We start from the raw sequence: 14601 nt of genomic DNA, 5'->3' as shown, positions 1-14601 counted from the left end.
CCCCTGATCGACCTGCTCTGTGCATGACAGGGTACGAGCCCACCCCCTGATGGCCCTGCTCTGTGAGTGACAGGGGGCAGCGCCCCAACCCCCTGATCAGCCCTGCTCTGTGCGTGACGGGGGTGGCGCGCAACCTCCCCCATCGACCCTGCCTTGAGTGTGACAGGGGGCGGTGCCCCACCCCCCCAATCGGCCCTACCCTGAGCGTGACTGGGGGTGGCATCGCACCCTCCCGATCCGCCCTGCTCTGTGCATGACAGGGGGTGGCGCCCCAACTCCCCAATCAGCCCTGCTCTGAGCCTGACCAGGGGCTGCACCTAGGGATTGGGCCTGCCCTCTCCCACCCGGGAGCAGGCTTAAGCCAGCAGGTCTTTTTCTCCCGAGGGGTCCCAGACTGCAAGAGGGCACAGGCCGGGCTGAGGGACCTCCCCTCCCCCCGGAGTGCACAAATTTTTGTGCCCCGGGCCTCTAGTATTGTAATAAGTCTGTACAGTCCCAAGTATTTCCTTAAAATTTCGCGGGGGGGGGGGGGTGTGTCATTTTGTAGAGTATATGATTGTCTAACCACTATACTGTACATGTGAAACTAATATAAAATAATATTTAATGTAAACTGTAATTGAAAAAAAAGTGTATTGAATTCCTATTATTGTGTTAGACTAGCAACAGAAAAACTGGGCTGCTTATTAGTTGTGTGACCTTGAGCTTAAACTGTCATCATCTGTGAAATGGGAATAATAATACCTGTGCTAGAGAATATGACTAATAGCAGGGTAGACAGTGGAAGATGACAGAATAGAAAACAAATGTATGTAAGTGCATAGAAAAATTGGAAGGAAGGAAGTAAAAATATTGTCTGGCGAGTGAGATTCCCAGTTACTGGAGTATTTTTCTCTCCTACTTACTCCCTAGTGTTCCTGAATTTTCTACAAAAGCATTCAGGAAAAAAAGTGTTATTAGAAAATAGTAACACTGCCCTTGCCTTGGTCATAAGGCCATTGTGGGGCTCAGGTGGTCTCAGGCACAGACAGGCGCCTTATAAGCTCTAACAGATGTGGGGGTTATTCTGTTAGCATTATGCACATGGGTGTGGAGATGAGTCCAAGGCACCCAAGTGGTCCCAGCCAGAGCTCACTATACAAATAGGAGACAAGGCACGAGATACACCTACGCGCTGTGATCTCCCTCGTGCTCTAGCGCTCATACTTCAATGGCCGCCCACGCTGGAGGAAGTGGTGCCTGAGAGTCAGACTTAGAGATAAGGCATTAAAACTTGAAAACAAAGAGGGAGCAAAAGCAGGCCTGACTTTGGAGTTGGTCCAGGAAGGCAAGGAATTCACCCGCTCTGGGCAGAACCCTGGTACGCGGTTAATGAAAGCAGGACAATGTCATTTGAGTATTCTTACCCCTGCTTTGAGGAACTTCCCTTTCTGTTTCCTAGAAAGGAAGCTACAGCAGTGAAAAAGGGCAAACTACCAAAGAGCCACGCTGTCTGTAAAGTGATAATGTCTTAGGAAGCCAACACTCTGTCCTCCAACCTTGGCCCTGACGCAGAGTCCACTACCAAAAGGTCCCAGGCAGGGAGGTGAATGTCAGAGGACTCATTCAAGGTGCTCAGGGCTGCAGGCGCTAACCGAGAGCCAGGGAGAATCCATTCCAGCTAACACAGAAGGCTGTGTGGGCTGATGAAGGCAAGGCAAGCTGATGTGATAAGGCGGCTTTGGAACTAGGCTCTGAAAGATGGGCAGGACCCACACAGCCAGTGGGGTGGGAGAAGTTACCTGAGACACAGAAGTAGTGTAAGGCAACTTCTTCCATTATTATTTCAAATATGTATCGAGGTCCTATTTTGTGGTGGGCACCCTGTTAGACACAGAGTGGGAAGCGGGACAGAGGTACCCATTTAGCCTGTCACTCTCCTAGATTGTAAAGGAGAGCATGGGCTTTGGATTCAGGCAACTGGGAAACATTTGTGTTATTGTGAGAATTAAATATCAGAGACCAGGCTTTGGCTCTTATGGACCCAATAGTTGAGTTTCTGTCCTCTTCTCTTTTGCCAGGGACAGTTCCTGGCCTTCTGATCTAGTCCCTTCCCGGGGGGGAAAAAGGAGACCCAAAGAGGAATTTTTGGTGGCCTCCCTGGCAGGGTTGAGATGAAGAAAGAAACTTGGCAGGTGACGGTGTTGCTTGTCGGCTGTGGCTCAACTCCGGGCTTGTTAGGGCGAGAATCCCTGTGCTCTGTTCACATTCCTGCCCTGGTGATTGCGTGTGCTGCTTCTTTGGGACCGTTCCCACAGTAGGTTGCTATTAACTAGCCTTTTCCAATATAGTTCTATTTTGGGTTTAGTTAAACATCGCTCTAAGATACCTAGCCTGGTCCAGGGTTCACAGGCCACGAGCCTGCCTGATTGGCCGTAACTTGCTGGACTTTCTGCCCAATGGTGCTGCATGAGCACTCCTCAATCTTTCTTTAGTCTGTCGCCACAGCACCTGCCTCCTGAAACACTACCCCACCCCCCACACCCGCAGTTCCCATAAGCACCAAGACTTGTAACTCATGCCTTTGTCATTCCTTCACTGGATTTCTGCAGTAGCCTCCCAGCTGGTCTCATGTCTCCAAGCTCATCCTTCCCACACACAAATCTGATCAGGTCAGGTCAGAGCCATTTGAAAGGCTCTCCAGTGCCTTCAGGATAGGAGTCACTCTCCTTAGTGGAGCCATCCAAACCTCCTACGATCTGACTCTAAATCTCTCCCAGCCCCATCCCCCACCACAACCCCGTCACACTTCCCCCAGGCCAACTTCCCTCAGTGCCAGCAATGATGGCTAAGGTTTAGTTCTCCGGACAATCCGGAGGGAGGAATGATTATACTTTATAATGAAGAAACTGAAGTTTAGACAGTTGTGTAAAGTCGTCTAAACTCTGAATCCACACTGTCTCCAGAGGAATGGTAGCAGTTTTTTGACAAGTGGTTTTCAGAGGAAGTTTGTCTTTCTCCATTTCTTTTAAGGCTCGCAGAAGATTGCAACTTCTGCCTGCACTGAGCCAGAAGAGAGCCCTGCAGCTTGATCTACTCTCACTCCCAGCTCCACACAGTGCCTGGCATGGGGTGGGCTCTCAATCGAATGTGTAATAAGGGAATAAATGGTGGTTGTGGTTTTGGCAACTTGGCTTTTTACTCTGTTGATGTATGTTGTTCAGGAGACCATGCCGGGCAGTTAGATACCGGCCATGCATTTGATTGAGTGATTACATTGAACCCATCGAGACTTTCTGGGTATATTTCAAAAATGCATCACTTTGGATTTTGGACAATTACTATCTAAGACTCTCTCTTTGCCATACAAAACTTATAGCTTGTAGGTATCAGTGTAATGGAGAGAGGAGGCTATACTCAGCCTAAGGGAGGAGAAAAACCACTTTTAAATCAAATTGTTCCTACCGGGGATCAGGCAATCTAAACATTTTATATATACACATGTATATACACACTTTAACAGCTGATAGCTCAATTTTGAAAATGAAATGTATTTTAATAAATACTGCCTTTATAATTATTCAATGTATGTGTGCACATTTTGGGGGACACCCTGTATATTAACTCATTGAATTCTCATAACTCATTACAGATGAGAAAACCGAGTAACTTGCCCAAGACAAAATCCATAAGAGCTAAAATTTGCACTCAGGCAGCCCAGTTCCAGAGTCTTAGCTTAGCCACAATAGTACATAGTCTTTCAGAGGTTGTTCATGGAAGCCAAGAAAAGAGAGGGGGAAATCTGGGTTAGGGAAAGGCATAACTACACTGTTGAGGTCCAAAGGGAGTGGGAACAGGGCCGAGAGCCTGGCTGCTTCACTCGGGCCCAAGAGAACATCCTGAACCAGCCAAGCGCCAGCCCCACCTTCTTGGCTGGCAGCCAGGTCACAGAGAAGCAACTGGAGAAGTGAGATGCCTGCCAAGGAGGTGGCAGCTGCTTGTGCCAGAACAAATTTCTGTTGACAGGTCAGAGTCTGCCCCCCACAAAGGCAACTCCAGAGGTGGCTCTGAGGTGCTTGGAGCCAGAGAAATGGAGAGAACTAGGAAGTCTTCTGGATCATCCTCCCCTGCAATCAAGCCTCAGCTTTGAGATTAGATGACCTGAGAGAACATTGGGACTTCTGGTTCTCAGAATGGCCTTCTCTCTCCTACCATGAGGTGCCCTAACAGGTCTTCTGGCCAATTCCTCCTCCACTGCACCCACAGGCCACCCCCTCCTCTTGAGCCCCCATGGCCGAAGCTCCATTCACCCCTCAATCTGGAAGAAGTGCACAAAGTTTGGGGGCAGTATAGAAAACAGCTGTAATGACCCTCCTCTGCTCCCCTGAGGTTCACAGGAGGTCCTTAGCCCAGAGAGGAAGAGAGCTGCCTCACATACTCAGGTGCTCCTTTTCCTCTGTATTCATTTCACAGGCATCTAGTGTGTGCAGGACATTTCACAGATATTCATCCTCAGAGCAGCCCTGTGAGGTAGGCCTATCATTAGCCCCATTTTATAGATGAGAAAACTGCGGCGTAGCATGACTAGGTATTGTGCCCAAAGTCTCCTAGCTGGTAAGGGGTAGGGGCAGGATTCAGATCCAGGCAGTCTGGCTCAAGCAGCTGTGCTCTTAATAACGTCTCTGTACTTATGTCAGTGCATCTTCAGCTGATTCGCCAGCATAATGGTGTTTGGGGGTTGGGTGGGGCAGGTGCCAGGAGTGGGCAGCATCCTTGGACAGCTTAGCCACGATAATAAATTGTCTTTCAGGGGTTGTTCATGGAAGTCTTCCTCATGCCCCCATCTCCCCAACAGCTATCATTCTGTCACTCCCAGCAGTTGCCCACTTGGTCTCTGTTCTCAAATCCCAGCCCTTAACCCCTCTGAGCCTCCATCCCATCATCTGTAAAATCAAAGTGACCCCCAAGATCTCCCTGTCCCTCTCAGAGACCCCTCTCCCTGCGAGGGACACTCACAGATTTGGAAGTACTCCTCTCCGTAGCTATCCCGGGTCTCTTGAGGCATCCGATTCCACATCTTCCGCAAGCGCGACTCCATGCTTTGCTGGCCCAGAATAGATGTCCGATAGTTCCCTGGCTCAATGATGCTGACTTTCACCCCAAAGTAGTGGAGCTCACGCCTGGGGAAGAAGAGTTTGATTCAGTCTGGGACCCCAAGATGACACAAGGTCATCAGAGAGCGTCACTTCTGACACCTCTATAGGTGCTGATCTCCCCAGGAAACTGGAGGTGCCCTCCCTACCCTTGCACCAGGCCAGCCTTTGCTTTCATGCAAGTAAGCCCTGTCATAGGGCCTCAGCCCTTTTCCAAGTGTGGTCTCTGGACAATTCACATTAGGCAAACCCAGCAGGAGGAAGTTAACAAAGAATCTAGACTAAAGCCTGACCTCCCACCTGGTCCCTCCCACTCAGCCCCACACCCAACACCCACAATGCAAAGGGAATGAGAGGTCAATGCAAAGCTTGCATCCTCCTGTGAGGGTCTCCCATGAGCATATCTGTCCCCAGGCCTCTCTATCTGTTTGAGAGACAAACCCTCCTACTCTCACAGGCCCAAACAGGGTTTCATTTATTCTGGAACAGCTCAAGGGAAGGAAGAATGTAGCCTATCACCACTCCATCTCTTCTCCTCATCCTTTATTCTCTTGGTCCTTGGGGAAGGCCCCCTGAGGGTAGCCTTCTTCCTACTACTGCTTTATTTTCCTCTCTTCAGAACTCCCCTGCCCACATGCTGTTGTTCTCCCCACCCCCAGCCCTCTCTTCCTGAGGTGAAACCCCAGGACTCCCACCCAGAGTGGTGTGGCACCCAGTCACCTGATGCTGTCAGAGAAGGCCTCGACACCAAACTTGGAGACACAGTAGCCACCGCCAATGACAGCTACACGACCACCAGAGCTGGACATGTTGACGACCCTGCCGCGGGCTTTCTTGACCATGGGCAGCATGTGGAGGGTCACGTCAATTAGTCCCACCAGGTTCACATTGATCACCTTCACAAAGTCCTCTTTGGTCAGCCATTCATTGGGACCACTGGGCACGCCCACACCAGCATTGTTCACCAGGGCCCCAGAGGCCTAGGGGCAAGAAAGGGAGAGAGAGAACCACACAGAAATCAGCAGTGTCTCTGGAAAAGTACCAGGGTCTACCATTCAGCAGCTCAGGGAGTTGAGGATGGTTGAGCAGGTGCGCAAAGAACAAGATAGCCAGGCTGAGGCCTGGGGTGGGGAGTTACGACAGCCCAAAAGATGTGCTTTTACTAATTAGTTTTCCCTAAAGGGGCATTTTCTTTCTTTCTTTCTTTTTTTAATATATTTTATTTATTTTTTTACAGAGAGGAAGGGAGAGGGATAGAGAGTTAGAAACATCGATGAGAGAGAAACATCGATCAGCTGCCTGCTGCACACTCCCTACTGGGGATGTGCCCGCAACCAAGGTCCATGCCCTTGACTGGAATCGAACCTGGAACCCTTCAGTCCGCAGGCTGACGCTCTATCCACTGAGCCAAACCAGTTAGGGCATGGGAGGACATTTTTTTTCTGATTCACACAGTCTGCCAGCTAGTTGGACCCTGTACCAGCTAACAATCCAGGCTTTAGCTAATGGCATCTAAGCTATTAGCTCTGGGAAAAGAGACATCATTTTCATACCAATGAGTAAATGTTTTAATTCCTTCCCCCATATGCTTCCCCCTCTGTGTTTCCCTAAGTATAAGAAACCAACTCCATTACACACATTACCAAAATTACTTCATTCATTCATCCACTCACACATTCATTTATTCATTCATGCACCTATTCTGTCAGTTACAGAGGAAGGTGCTAAAGACAAAGTGAACAAGACAGGGTCTTATCCCTCAAAGAGCTCACAAACCAGAGAAGAAATAAATAATAGCTATAAATAAATATATGAAGCATTTAAATAAATGGAAAAAGTGTGAAAAGGGCTCTCTGAGGTCATTAAATTGAGTTGGTACAAATGGGGAGAAATAATGCTAAGTACTGTCATTCATCTCTGCAGGGACCCAGGCTGGAAGAGCTCAAGTTCAAATCCTGCTTCTACCTCCACCCTTGGACAAGTCACTTTCTCTCTCTGGGCCTCAGATTCTGTGTTGACTGGGCTAGAATAGTTGTTTCCATCCTGTGGTTTGCAATCCTGGAGCTTCCCAGGCTGAACCTCAGGACCTACTAAGGCAGTGGTTTTCAACCTGTGGGTCGCGACCCCTTTGGCGATTGAACGACCCTTTCACAGGGGTCGCCTGAGACCATCCTGCATATCAGATATTTACATTACGATTCATAACAGTAGCAGCATTACAGTTATGAAGTAGCAACGAAAATAATTTTATGGTTGGGTCACAACATGAGGAACTGTATTTAAAGGGCCAGAAGGTTGAGAACCACTGTTTAAAGGAAGGAGATATAGGAGAAGCTCAACTTTCATTTGTTTTACATATTGAACTTCCAAGTAAAATTCTACTTGGAGGAGGGTGTTTGGTGCTAAAAACATGTTGGAAAAACCTCTAAATGTTCCCTAAGGAGGACTTCCAGGTCTTTCATCAGGGATTCCATAGCCCCACCCACTGCCCTGGCTCCTTCCCTTCCCCTCCTCCCTACCACCACTCCACCTGGGCCTCTGCAGCCACAAGTACTCCTCAGGGCACACTTTCCACTCTTTCCTGAGGGCAGGTCTGACTGTAAACACCACTCACGGGCCACCCCTTCCCCTGGGTCTGGGCTCCATACAAAAGCCATGCCCTCACCCTAACTTCCTGCCTTCCTCTAACTAGAGAGACCCCAGGAGACCAATGAGCCAGACTTGGGACCTTCTCAAAGGGGACTCTTGTTTTACAGAGGAGGAGATGAGGCTCCTGAGACCCAGGGAACCAAGTGGTCTCTGCCTGTGGAGAAAAAATCCACACTCACCACTACCTCTAATCATCCCTGGTAAACAACTCAGCCTGCTGGGAAGTCAGGACAATCTTAATTTTTTTTCTGCAAAGAGCAACCAGAGAATTGTCACAGCAGTGAAAATAGCTTCAGGGTCAACCTGTCATGTCCACAGACTCTCCGGGAAAATAAGAAAGTATGCCAGAACCCCCTCCCCCATTTCCCAATGCTCCTTAGACCAAGGATGTTGCCCCCCAAAGATGTGCCCATAGTAATCCCTGGAACCTATGAATATGGTGGATTACATGGGAAAGAGGATTAAGGCAGCAGATGAAATTCAAATTGCTAATCTACTGACCTTACAATGGGAAGAGTACCCTGAATTAGCCAGGTGAGCCCAATATAATCACACGGCCCTTCTAAGTGGAAGAGGGAGGCAGAAGACAGAGAACCAGAGACATGGCAGCGTGGAAAGGACCGGCCTGACCTCACTGGCCTTGAAGATAGAAGAGCGTCAGGAGCCAAGGAACGCAGGCAGCCTCTAGAGCAGCGGTTCTCAACCTGTGGGTCTCGACCCCTTTGGGGGTCGAACGACCCTTTCACAGGGGTCGCCTAAGACCATCGGAAAACACATATATAATTACATATTGTTTTTGTGATTAATCACTATGCTTTAATTATGTTCAATTTGTAACAATGAAAATACATCCTGCATATCAGATATTTACATTACGATTCACAAAAGTAGCAAAATTACAGTTATGAAGTAGCATTGAAAATAATTTTATGGTTGGGGGTCACCACAACGTGAGGAACTGTATTAAAGGGTGGTGGCATTAGGAAGATTGAGAACCACTGCTCTAGAGGCAGGAAAAGGCAATGAAATGGATTCTCCCCGAGCCTCCTGAAGGATCACAGCCCTGCTGACACCTTGATGTTAGCCCCGCGAGACCCATTTTGGCCTTCTGATCTCCAGAACTACAAGATAATAAATTTCTGCTGTTTTAAGCCACTACATTTGTGCTAATTTATTACAGCAGCAACAGGAAATTAATATACCCAGTCATTAACACAAGTGGCCAAGGGCGAGGCAGCCAGTTGAAAAATTTATTACTTAGTTCATCCAACAAATATTTGGCAACTTACTAGATTCCAGACACTATTCTAAGTACTAGGGATATATAGTAAATAAAAGAGACAAAAAGCCATGCCCCTCCCTCCCTCTGAAGCTTTATCTTAGCAGGGGAAACAGACAATAAAATAAACAAACAAACAAACAAACAAACAAACAAACAAACAGTATTGGATAATGGGTACTGGTAAGTCCTAAAGAGAAGAAAAGAAAGTTATTGCCTGGCTTCTCCTGAGTCCCAGGGCTCTCCTGCCCCCACCTGCGTGCATGGACCCCAGACTAGTTCCCTTAGGGGTCAGAACTACACCCCTAGGCTGCTGCTTCTACAACAGAGCCAACCTGTTCCTTCTGTTCCTTCTGTCACACCCTTCATGCAGGAAGCGCCCTGGGCAGGTCCCTAGCAATCCTGGTGCAGCCCCAGCCCCAGCCCACAGCCTCCTTTCCCAATAGGAGGAGCCACTCTGAGGTCAGCACTTACTCTGAGTTCATCCCAATTCCACCATGATGTGAGGATCTAGCCTGACACAGTCCAGGAGAGCAAATGCCTCCACTCAGGGAATCTGACCTCACATTCCCGTCTGCCGTCCCCCAGCCTGATCCCGACAAGAGCTGATGGTCAGGACTGCCAAAGTCCCAGAGAAGCAACTCCATCTTTAGAGGTCTGGACGTACAGAACACACCTTCTCTTCCCTACCTCCTACGACAACCTCCCTCCAGCCCTCGGAGTATCTGGGAGAGAAACTTCCTTGGGAACTCGGCCCTTTGTGCGGACAGACCAGACCATGCAACAGCGTCCAGTCCCACTCGGCCAGAGCCTCAGCCCCTTTCTCTACATCACCTCTCCCACCCCATCTGCACAACAGGTTCCCTGATAACTGTCAGATGCCTGTAGGAGAAAGAGAGACAAAGGATCAACTGAGAAAGCTAAAGAATGCAATTCGCCCCACCTTGCTCGCCCACTTGGTCCCTCACCCAGTGGGCCGCCGCCTGAACGCTCTCACTCTTGGTGACATCCAAGAGGATGGTCTGCAGCCGATAGGAGGTGTCTTGTTGAAGCTTCCGGGCCCCCTCCTCAGTGAGACAAGCAGCCAGCACCCGCATGCCTCGGTCAACCAGCTGTTTGGCCAGTTGGTACCCGAAGCCGGAGTCACAGCCTGTGATGAAGACATACTTGTCTGAGAGGTTGCGGACAAGATTGCAGTTCTTGAACCAGCGGTACATAAAGGAGAGGTCCGTGAGAGCCGCCATAGGGCGGGTAGGAGGTGATGGCCAAGAAGGATCCGGCTCAGGAGACAGCAAGAGAGGCTGCTCCTCTGACCCCGAGCTGGCAGTCTGTGGAGAAGAGCTCTCCTCCCTTCCACGCCTGGCAACACACACAGGGCCTCTGAGGGAGCCACTCTATAATTTTTATAGGTGGATGGATGCATCACCACACCAATTAGCCTGGATGCAAGAAATTCAAGTCTAACCTGAAGCCTTGTCACGTCAGAGAGCCCTGGTGGCTGCCCTTCTCTCTCCCCCAGCCCTGATGGGTGAAGGTGCCAAGGATGGGAGACCTTGGTGTTGATGTTGATGCTGAGAGGTGGCTCACCTGAGTGGTCTGAGCAGGATAAATGAGAAAGGAGGACTCGGCCCAGAAAGCCCCCTTGGGAATCCCCCACTTCTGGTCTAGGGATCAAATCATTTGTTAGACGTATAGGCATGTGAATAAAGTTAATTTTAATTTTTAGAGGAAAAAATTAAGGCAAATTCATTAATGTAAAACAAACAAAATTGGTTTTGTGCCTCCCAAACCCCAAGAGAAATTAATTCCAGGTTATTAGCTCTTTGGAATTCTCTGCCCTTAGGTGAGTCTCCATTATGAGAGATGATGAAAAAAAGTTTCTCTCAGGATAGATATGTCTTCTGAACCAGAGGCAGCAAGCCCCTCCTGTAAAGGAGGCTGGTGATGGGAAGCCCCAACTCCCAGAAAGCAGAAAGGTCGGGGGCCTCAGGCCCTGGGTTCTTGGGAGGTGGTACTCAGGTCGCCAATGAGGACCCTCACTGCACTCCAAGCAGGCCCAGCTCTAAACATCACCCAGTGACCAGTCAAATGGAGGGAATCAAGCACTGAGGACACAGGGCCCTCACCGGATATTTTGTTGTTAATCCTCACCCGAGGATATTTTTCTATTGACTTTTAGAGAGAGTGGAAGGGAGGGGGAGAGACAGAGAGAAAACACAGATGTGAGAGGGACACATCAATTGATTGCCTCCCGCACGCTCCCTAACCAGGGCTGGGGATCAAGCCTGCAACTAAGGTACGTGTGTTTGACTGGAATCAAACCCCGGGACCCTTCAGTATGCAGGCCGATGCTTTATCCACTAAGCTAAACCAGCTAGGGACCCACTGGGCATTTTTCTGGGCATTTTTCTTCTACCCCCCAGGACCAGACACACATGCAAGGTGAATTGGTGACCTGGGGAGCCTGGCAGGTGGGGTGGTAATGGTAGAAGGAAGGGATTATGAAGTCAATTGGCACAGTGGCTAGTTGGATGTGCAGAGAGAAGGGAGGCCAGGAGTCAAAGTAATTTTAAGGTATGGGGCTGATAACAGGTAGAATCATAGGTGGCAAGAGTAATAAGGAGGGGGGGACAAGTTGGGCATAGGGAAGGAAGGCCAGAGAAGAGAGAGTTCTGATAGGAATATCAATGAGATGAGGTCTAGCCATATGATGAGGATGGGTCGTGGGTTCCCTGGGCAGCTGCAGAAAGGCCCTGGGGCTGAGTCCTTGACTCTAAGACAATGGTTCTCAACCTTCCTAATGCCACGACCCTTTAATACAGTTCCTCATGTTGTGGTGACCCCCAATTTCATTGTTACAAATTGAACATAATTAAAGCATAGTGATTAATCACAAAAACAATATGTAATTATATATGTGTTTTCCGATGGTCTTAGGCGACCCCTGTGAAAGGGTCGTTCAACCCCCAGGTTGAGAACCATTGAGAACCGTTGCTCTAAGAGGAAATGACATCTGGGAAAAGCAGAGGACTGGGGCCAGATGCTTAGAAAATTCTTAGGATCAGGACTTGGAAGGGAGGGAAAGATTCTAAGCAATGGGGCAAAGAACTCACAGAAAGGTCGGAAGGAAGCTGGTAAAGATAAGGAAGTAAGGATATGAGTCAGAGGTGTGAGTAGTGAGGGGTCACACCCAGGACTTCACAATATGCAGGGACAGAATGATGCCAGCTAGAGTCTACAGTGGTTCTTTGGCTAAACCTCTAGGGTTACCAGCTCATTCCCAGGGACACAGGGCCAACTACCCATACCTTCCCTGTCTAGAAGGTCAGACACAAAGATCCCTAGAGTGAAGGGTCAAGGATGCATCTCTGTGCTCCATGATCTACCAAGGTTGGTCAGCTCCAGAATCAGATGGAAAAGGCCAGTGAGCGTGGCTACTCTATACCACGGGTGGTGGTGGGGTCAGCTCATGGACCCACCTTTGGGGCACAAACCCAAAGCCTGTATGGGAAGTGATAGAAGCAAACCTCACCTCCTTCATAATCACTCCAAGGCATAACACCTCCTACACTGGATCTAGGAGGCATTTCCCAACTCTGCTTCCTGGATGAGTGAACAGGGAAGTCTTGGTTGGGAGATGTCAGATAATGTCGCTGGAGGGCTGAGCAGGATCAGGAGTAACCCAGTTCTAGAGAAGACAGGTGAGACCCAGGGGTTGCCTCGAATCTTGAAAAGGATGACTTGAGACTGCCCCAACACAGGCCTGGGCCTGGCTCACCACTTCATGGGTCTCCCTGTTGACTGCTGGCTAAGACAGTGCTCGCCTGGGCTCAAACTCCTAACATCACAAAATCCAGGTCATGGATGGAGGCTTGGAGTGCTGCAGGACCACTCAGAAGGCCCTTTTCCTAGAGTTGGGAATGCCACCCACTCTCAGGTAACAGGACTCCCTGCTAAGTTGGTACCTGCGGCTGATGGGTCAGCCTGGTGGTTGCCCTCCACACCTCTACCTCTGTCTACAGGTATCTTCAGTGGCGAGGGGCCTTCACCATCTCTGGGCCATTTCCATCCTGTGGGAGGGGGAGAATGGCCATGGCCAAGACACACTCTGAGGAGGTAAACAGAGGCAGAGAAGATGGGGCTGAGCCCCGTTCCAGTGTTCATTCCTTCCCAAAAGTGTAAATTCAGGGCCATGAGGCTCAGAACCTTGAGAAGCTGCTTAAGGAACAGGGCAAGGATTGTGTGCTTTTGGATCCCTGTTCCTCGACCTCAAAACATGGTTCTTGCCTTCTAATATCCTCAGTGTCCTAGGAGAAGCCTGGGCAGAGGTCAGGTGGAGGGTAAGCTACATGATCCTAGAGACTGGAGCACTCCCTCCCTCCACCCTACTTTCCTCCCCTCACATCAACCCTCACATAGCACCCCAACTAGATCCTCCACGTACCCCAGTCTTGGTTTCACAGGGCATTGGCAGGATTTAGGGAGCTCCAGTAGACCATAGCACCCACCGGGAAGTAAAGCACGTAATTGATGGAGACGTAGGTGAGCTTGGCCTCCCAGCCAGGTGAGTATCAGGGGCACTTCATGCAGTTCTCACCAATGATAAATTCAACTTACATCTTTTCAAAATATTTTTATTTACTTTGCTGTCTGTTCAAAATGAGACAGGATCCTTACATACTTCTCCACCCCTTCTCTCCAATTCATGGCTCTAATTTGGGAAGAGAGTTTCAAAGAACTCCCTCTCTGGCTTCAGATTGCTCCTCAACATAATGAGGCTTCACATGACACATGGTCCCCAGCTCTGACATACCTAAACCCTCTCTTTAAGTTACTAGTTGACCTCGCTGAATCATGGGTATAAAGTTAAATGTTCCCACTGGGTGGGAGAGTCAGCCAGGAGGATGAACCTGAGACTGTAGGAGGCTTTAATGATAAAATCAGGTTCCAGAAAATGGTTTGCTCCTCTTCCCATGGTCCACAGCTCACTAGGTGCCAGGTGTTTCTCTCCATAATCTCCTGACCTTTGGGCTGGCCCAATCCCATGCCCTAAGAAAACATTTCAGGGTTGCTCATTGGTCTCAAAGTAATGGGGCTTCATGATAGCTACCTTCACCCCAAAGTGGGAGAGCTTCCCTCGGGCACACTGGTAGAGGGGCAAGGACTTCAAAGGTCTGGGGAGACACAACAAATAATACAATTCCAAAGCAGAATGGGGTAAGTAAGCTTGAAAGCTGGGGGTGTTGTGAAGTGCAGCAGCCAACGGAAGAAAAATTGTGAAGATGAAATAGGCTCCGTGTAGAGTTGAAATATTGACCCATATATTTTACATACACAAACTTATTAGCTCTAAATCCTACCTATTCTGTTGCAAAGAACCGCTTGAACGCTATCTCCTCCTCTTTCTCCTTATATTCTATCGATCTCCTCCATACTCCTCAGTCATCTCCCTGCCCTCTCCTGCTCTAGTCAACTCCCTGGCAATCTGTCCTCTAAGGAGCATCTCTCTCTGCCTGTGGTCTCAGCTTCCCCACATTCAGA

General features: G+C 49.2%; 1 protein-coding gene across 1 annotated transcript in view; it reads right to left on the bottom strand.

Moving 5' to 3' along the window:
- SDR9C7 (short chain dehydrogenase/reductase family 9C member 7) overlaps positions 1-10304 on the bottom strand; it is a 13881-nt gene extending 3577 nt beyond the window's left edge. The window contains 4 exon segments of the mRNA XM_006093610.3: positions 4996-5159; positions 5853-6103; positions 6105-6112; positions 10004-10304. Coding sequence (XP_006093672.1) covers positions 4996-5159; positions 5853-6103; positions 6105-6112; positions 10004-10304 — 724 coding nt within the window.
- Positions 10305-14601: the final 4297 nt, after the last annotated feature.

This window comes from Myotis lucifugus, unplaced genomic scaffold (assembly GCF_000147115.1).
Source record: "Myotis lucifugus unplaced genomic scaffold, Myoluc2.0 scaffold_119, whole genome shotgun sequence".
NCBI classification, from domain to species: domain Eukaryota; kingdom Metazoa; phylum Chordata; class Mammalia; order Chiroptera; family Vespertilionidae; genus Myotis; species Myotis lucifugus.
This window is presented reverse-complemented; position numbering and strand designations above follow the sequence as displayed.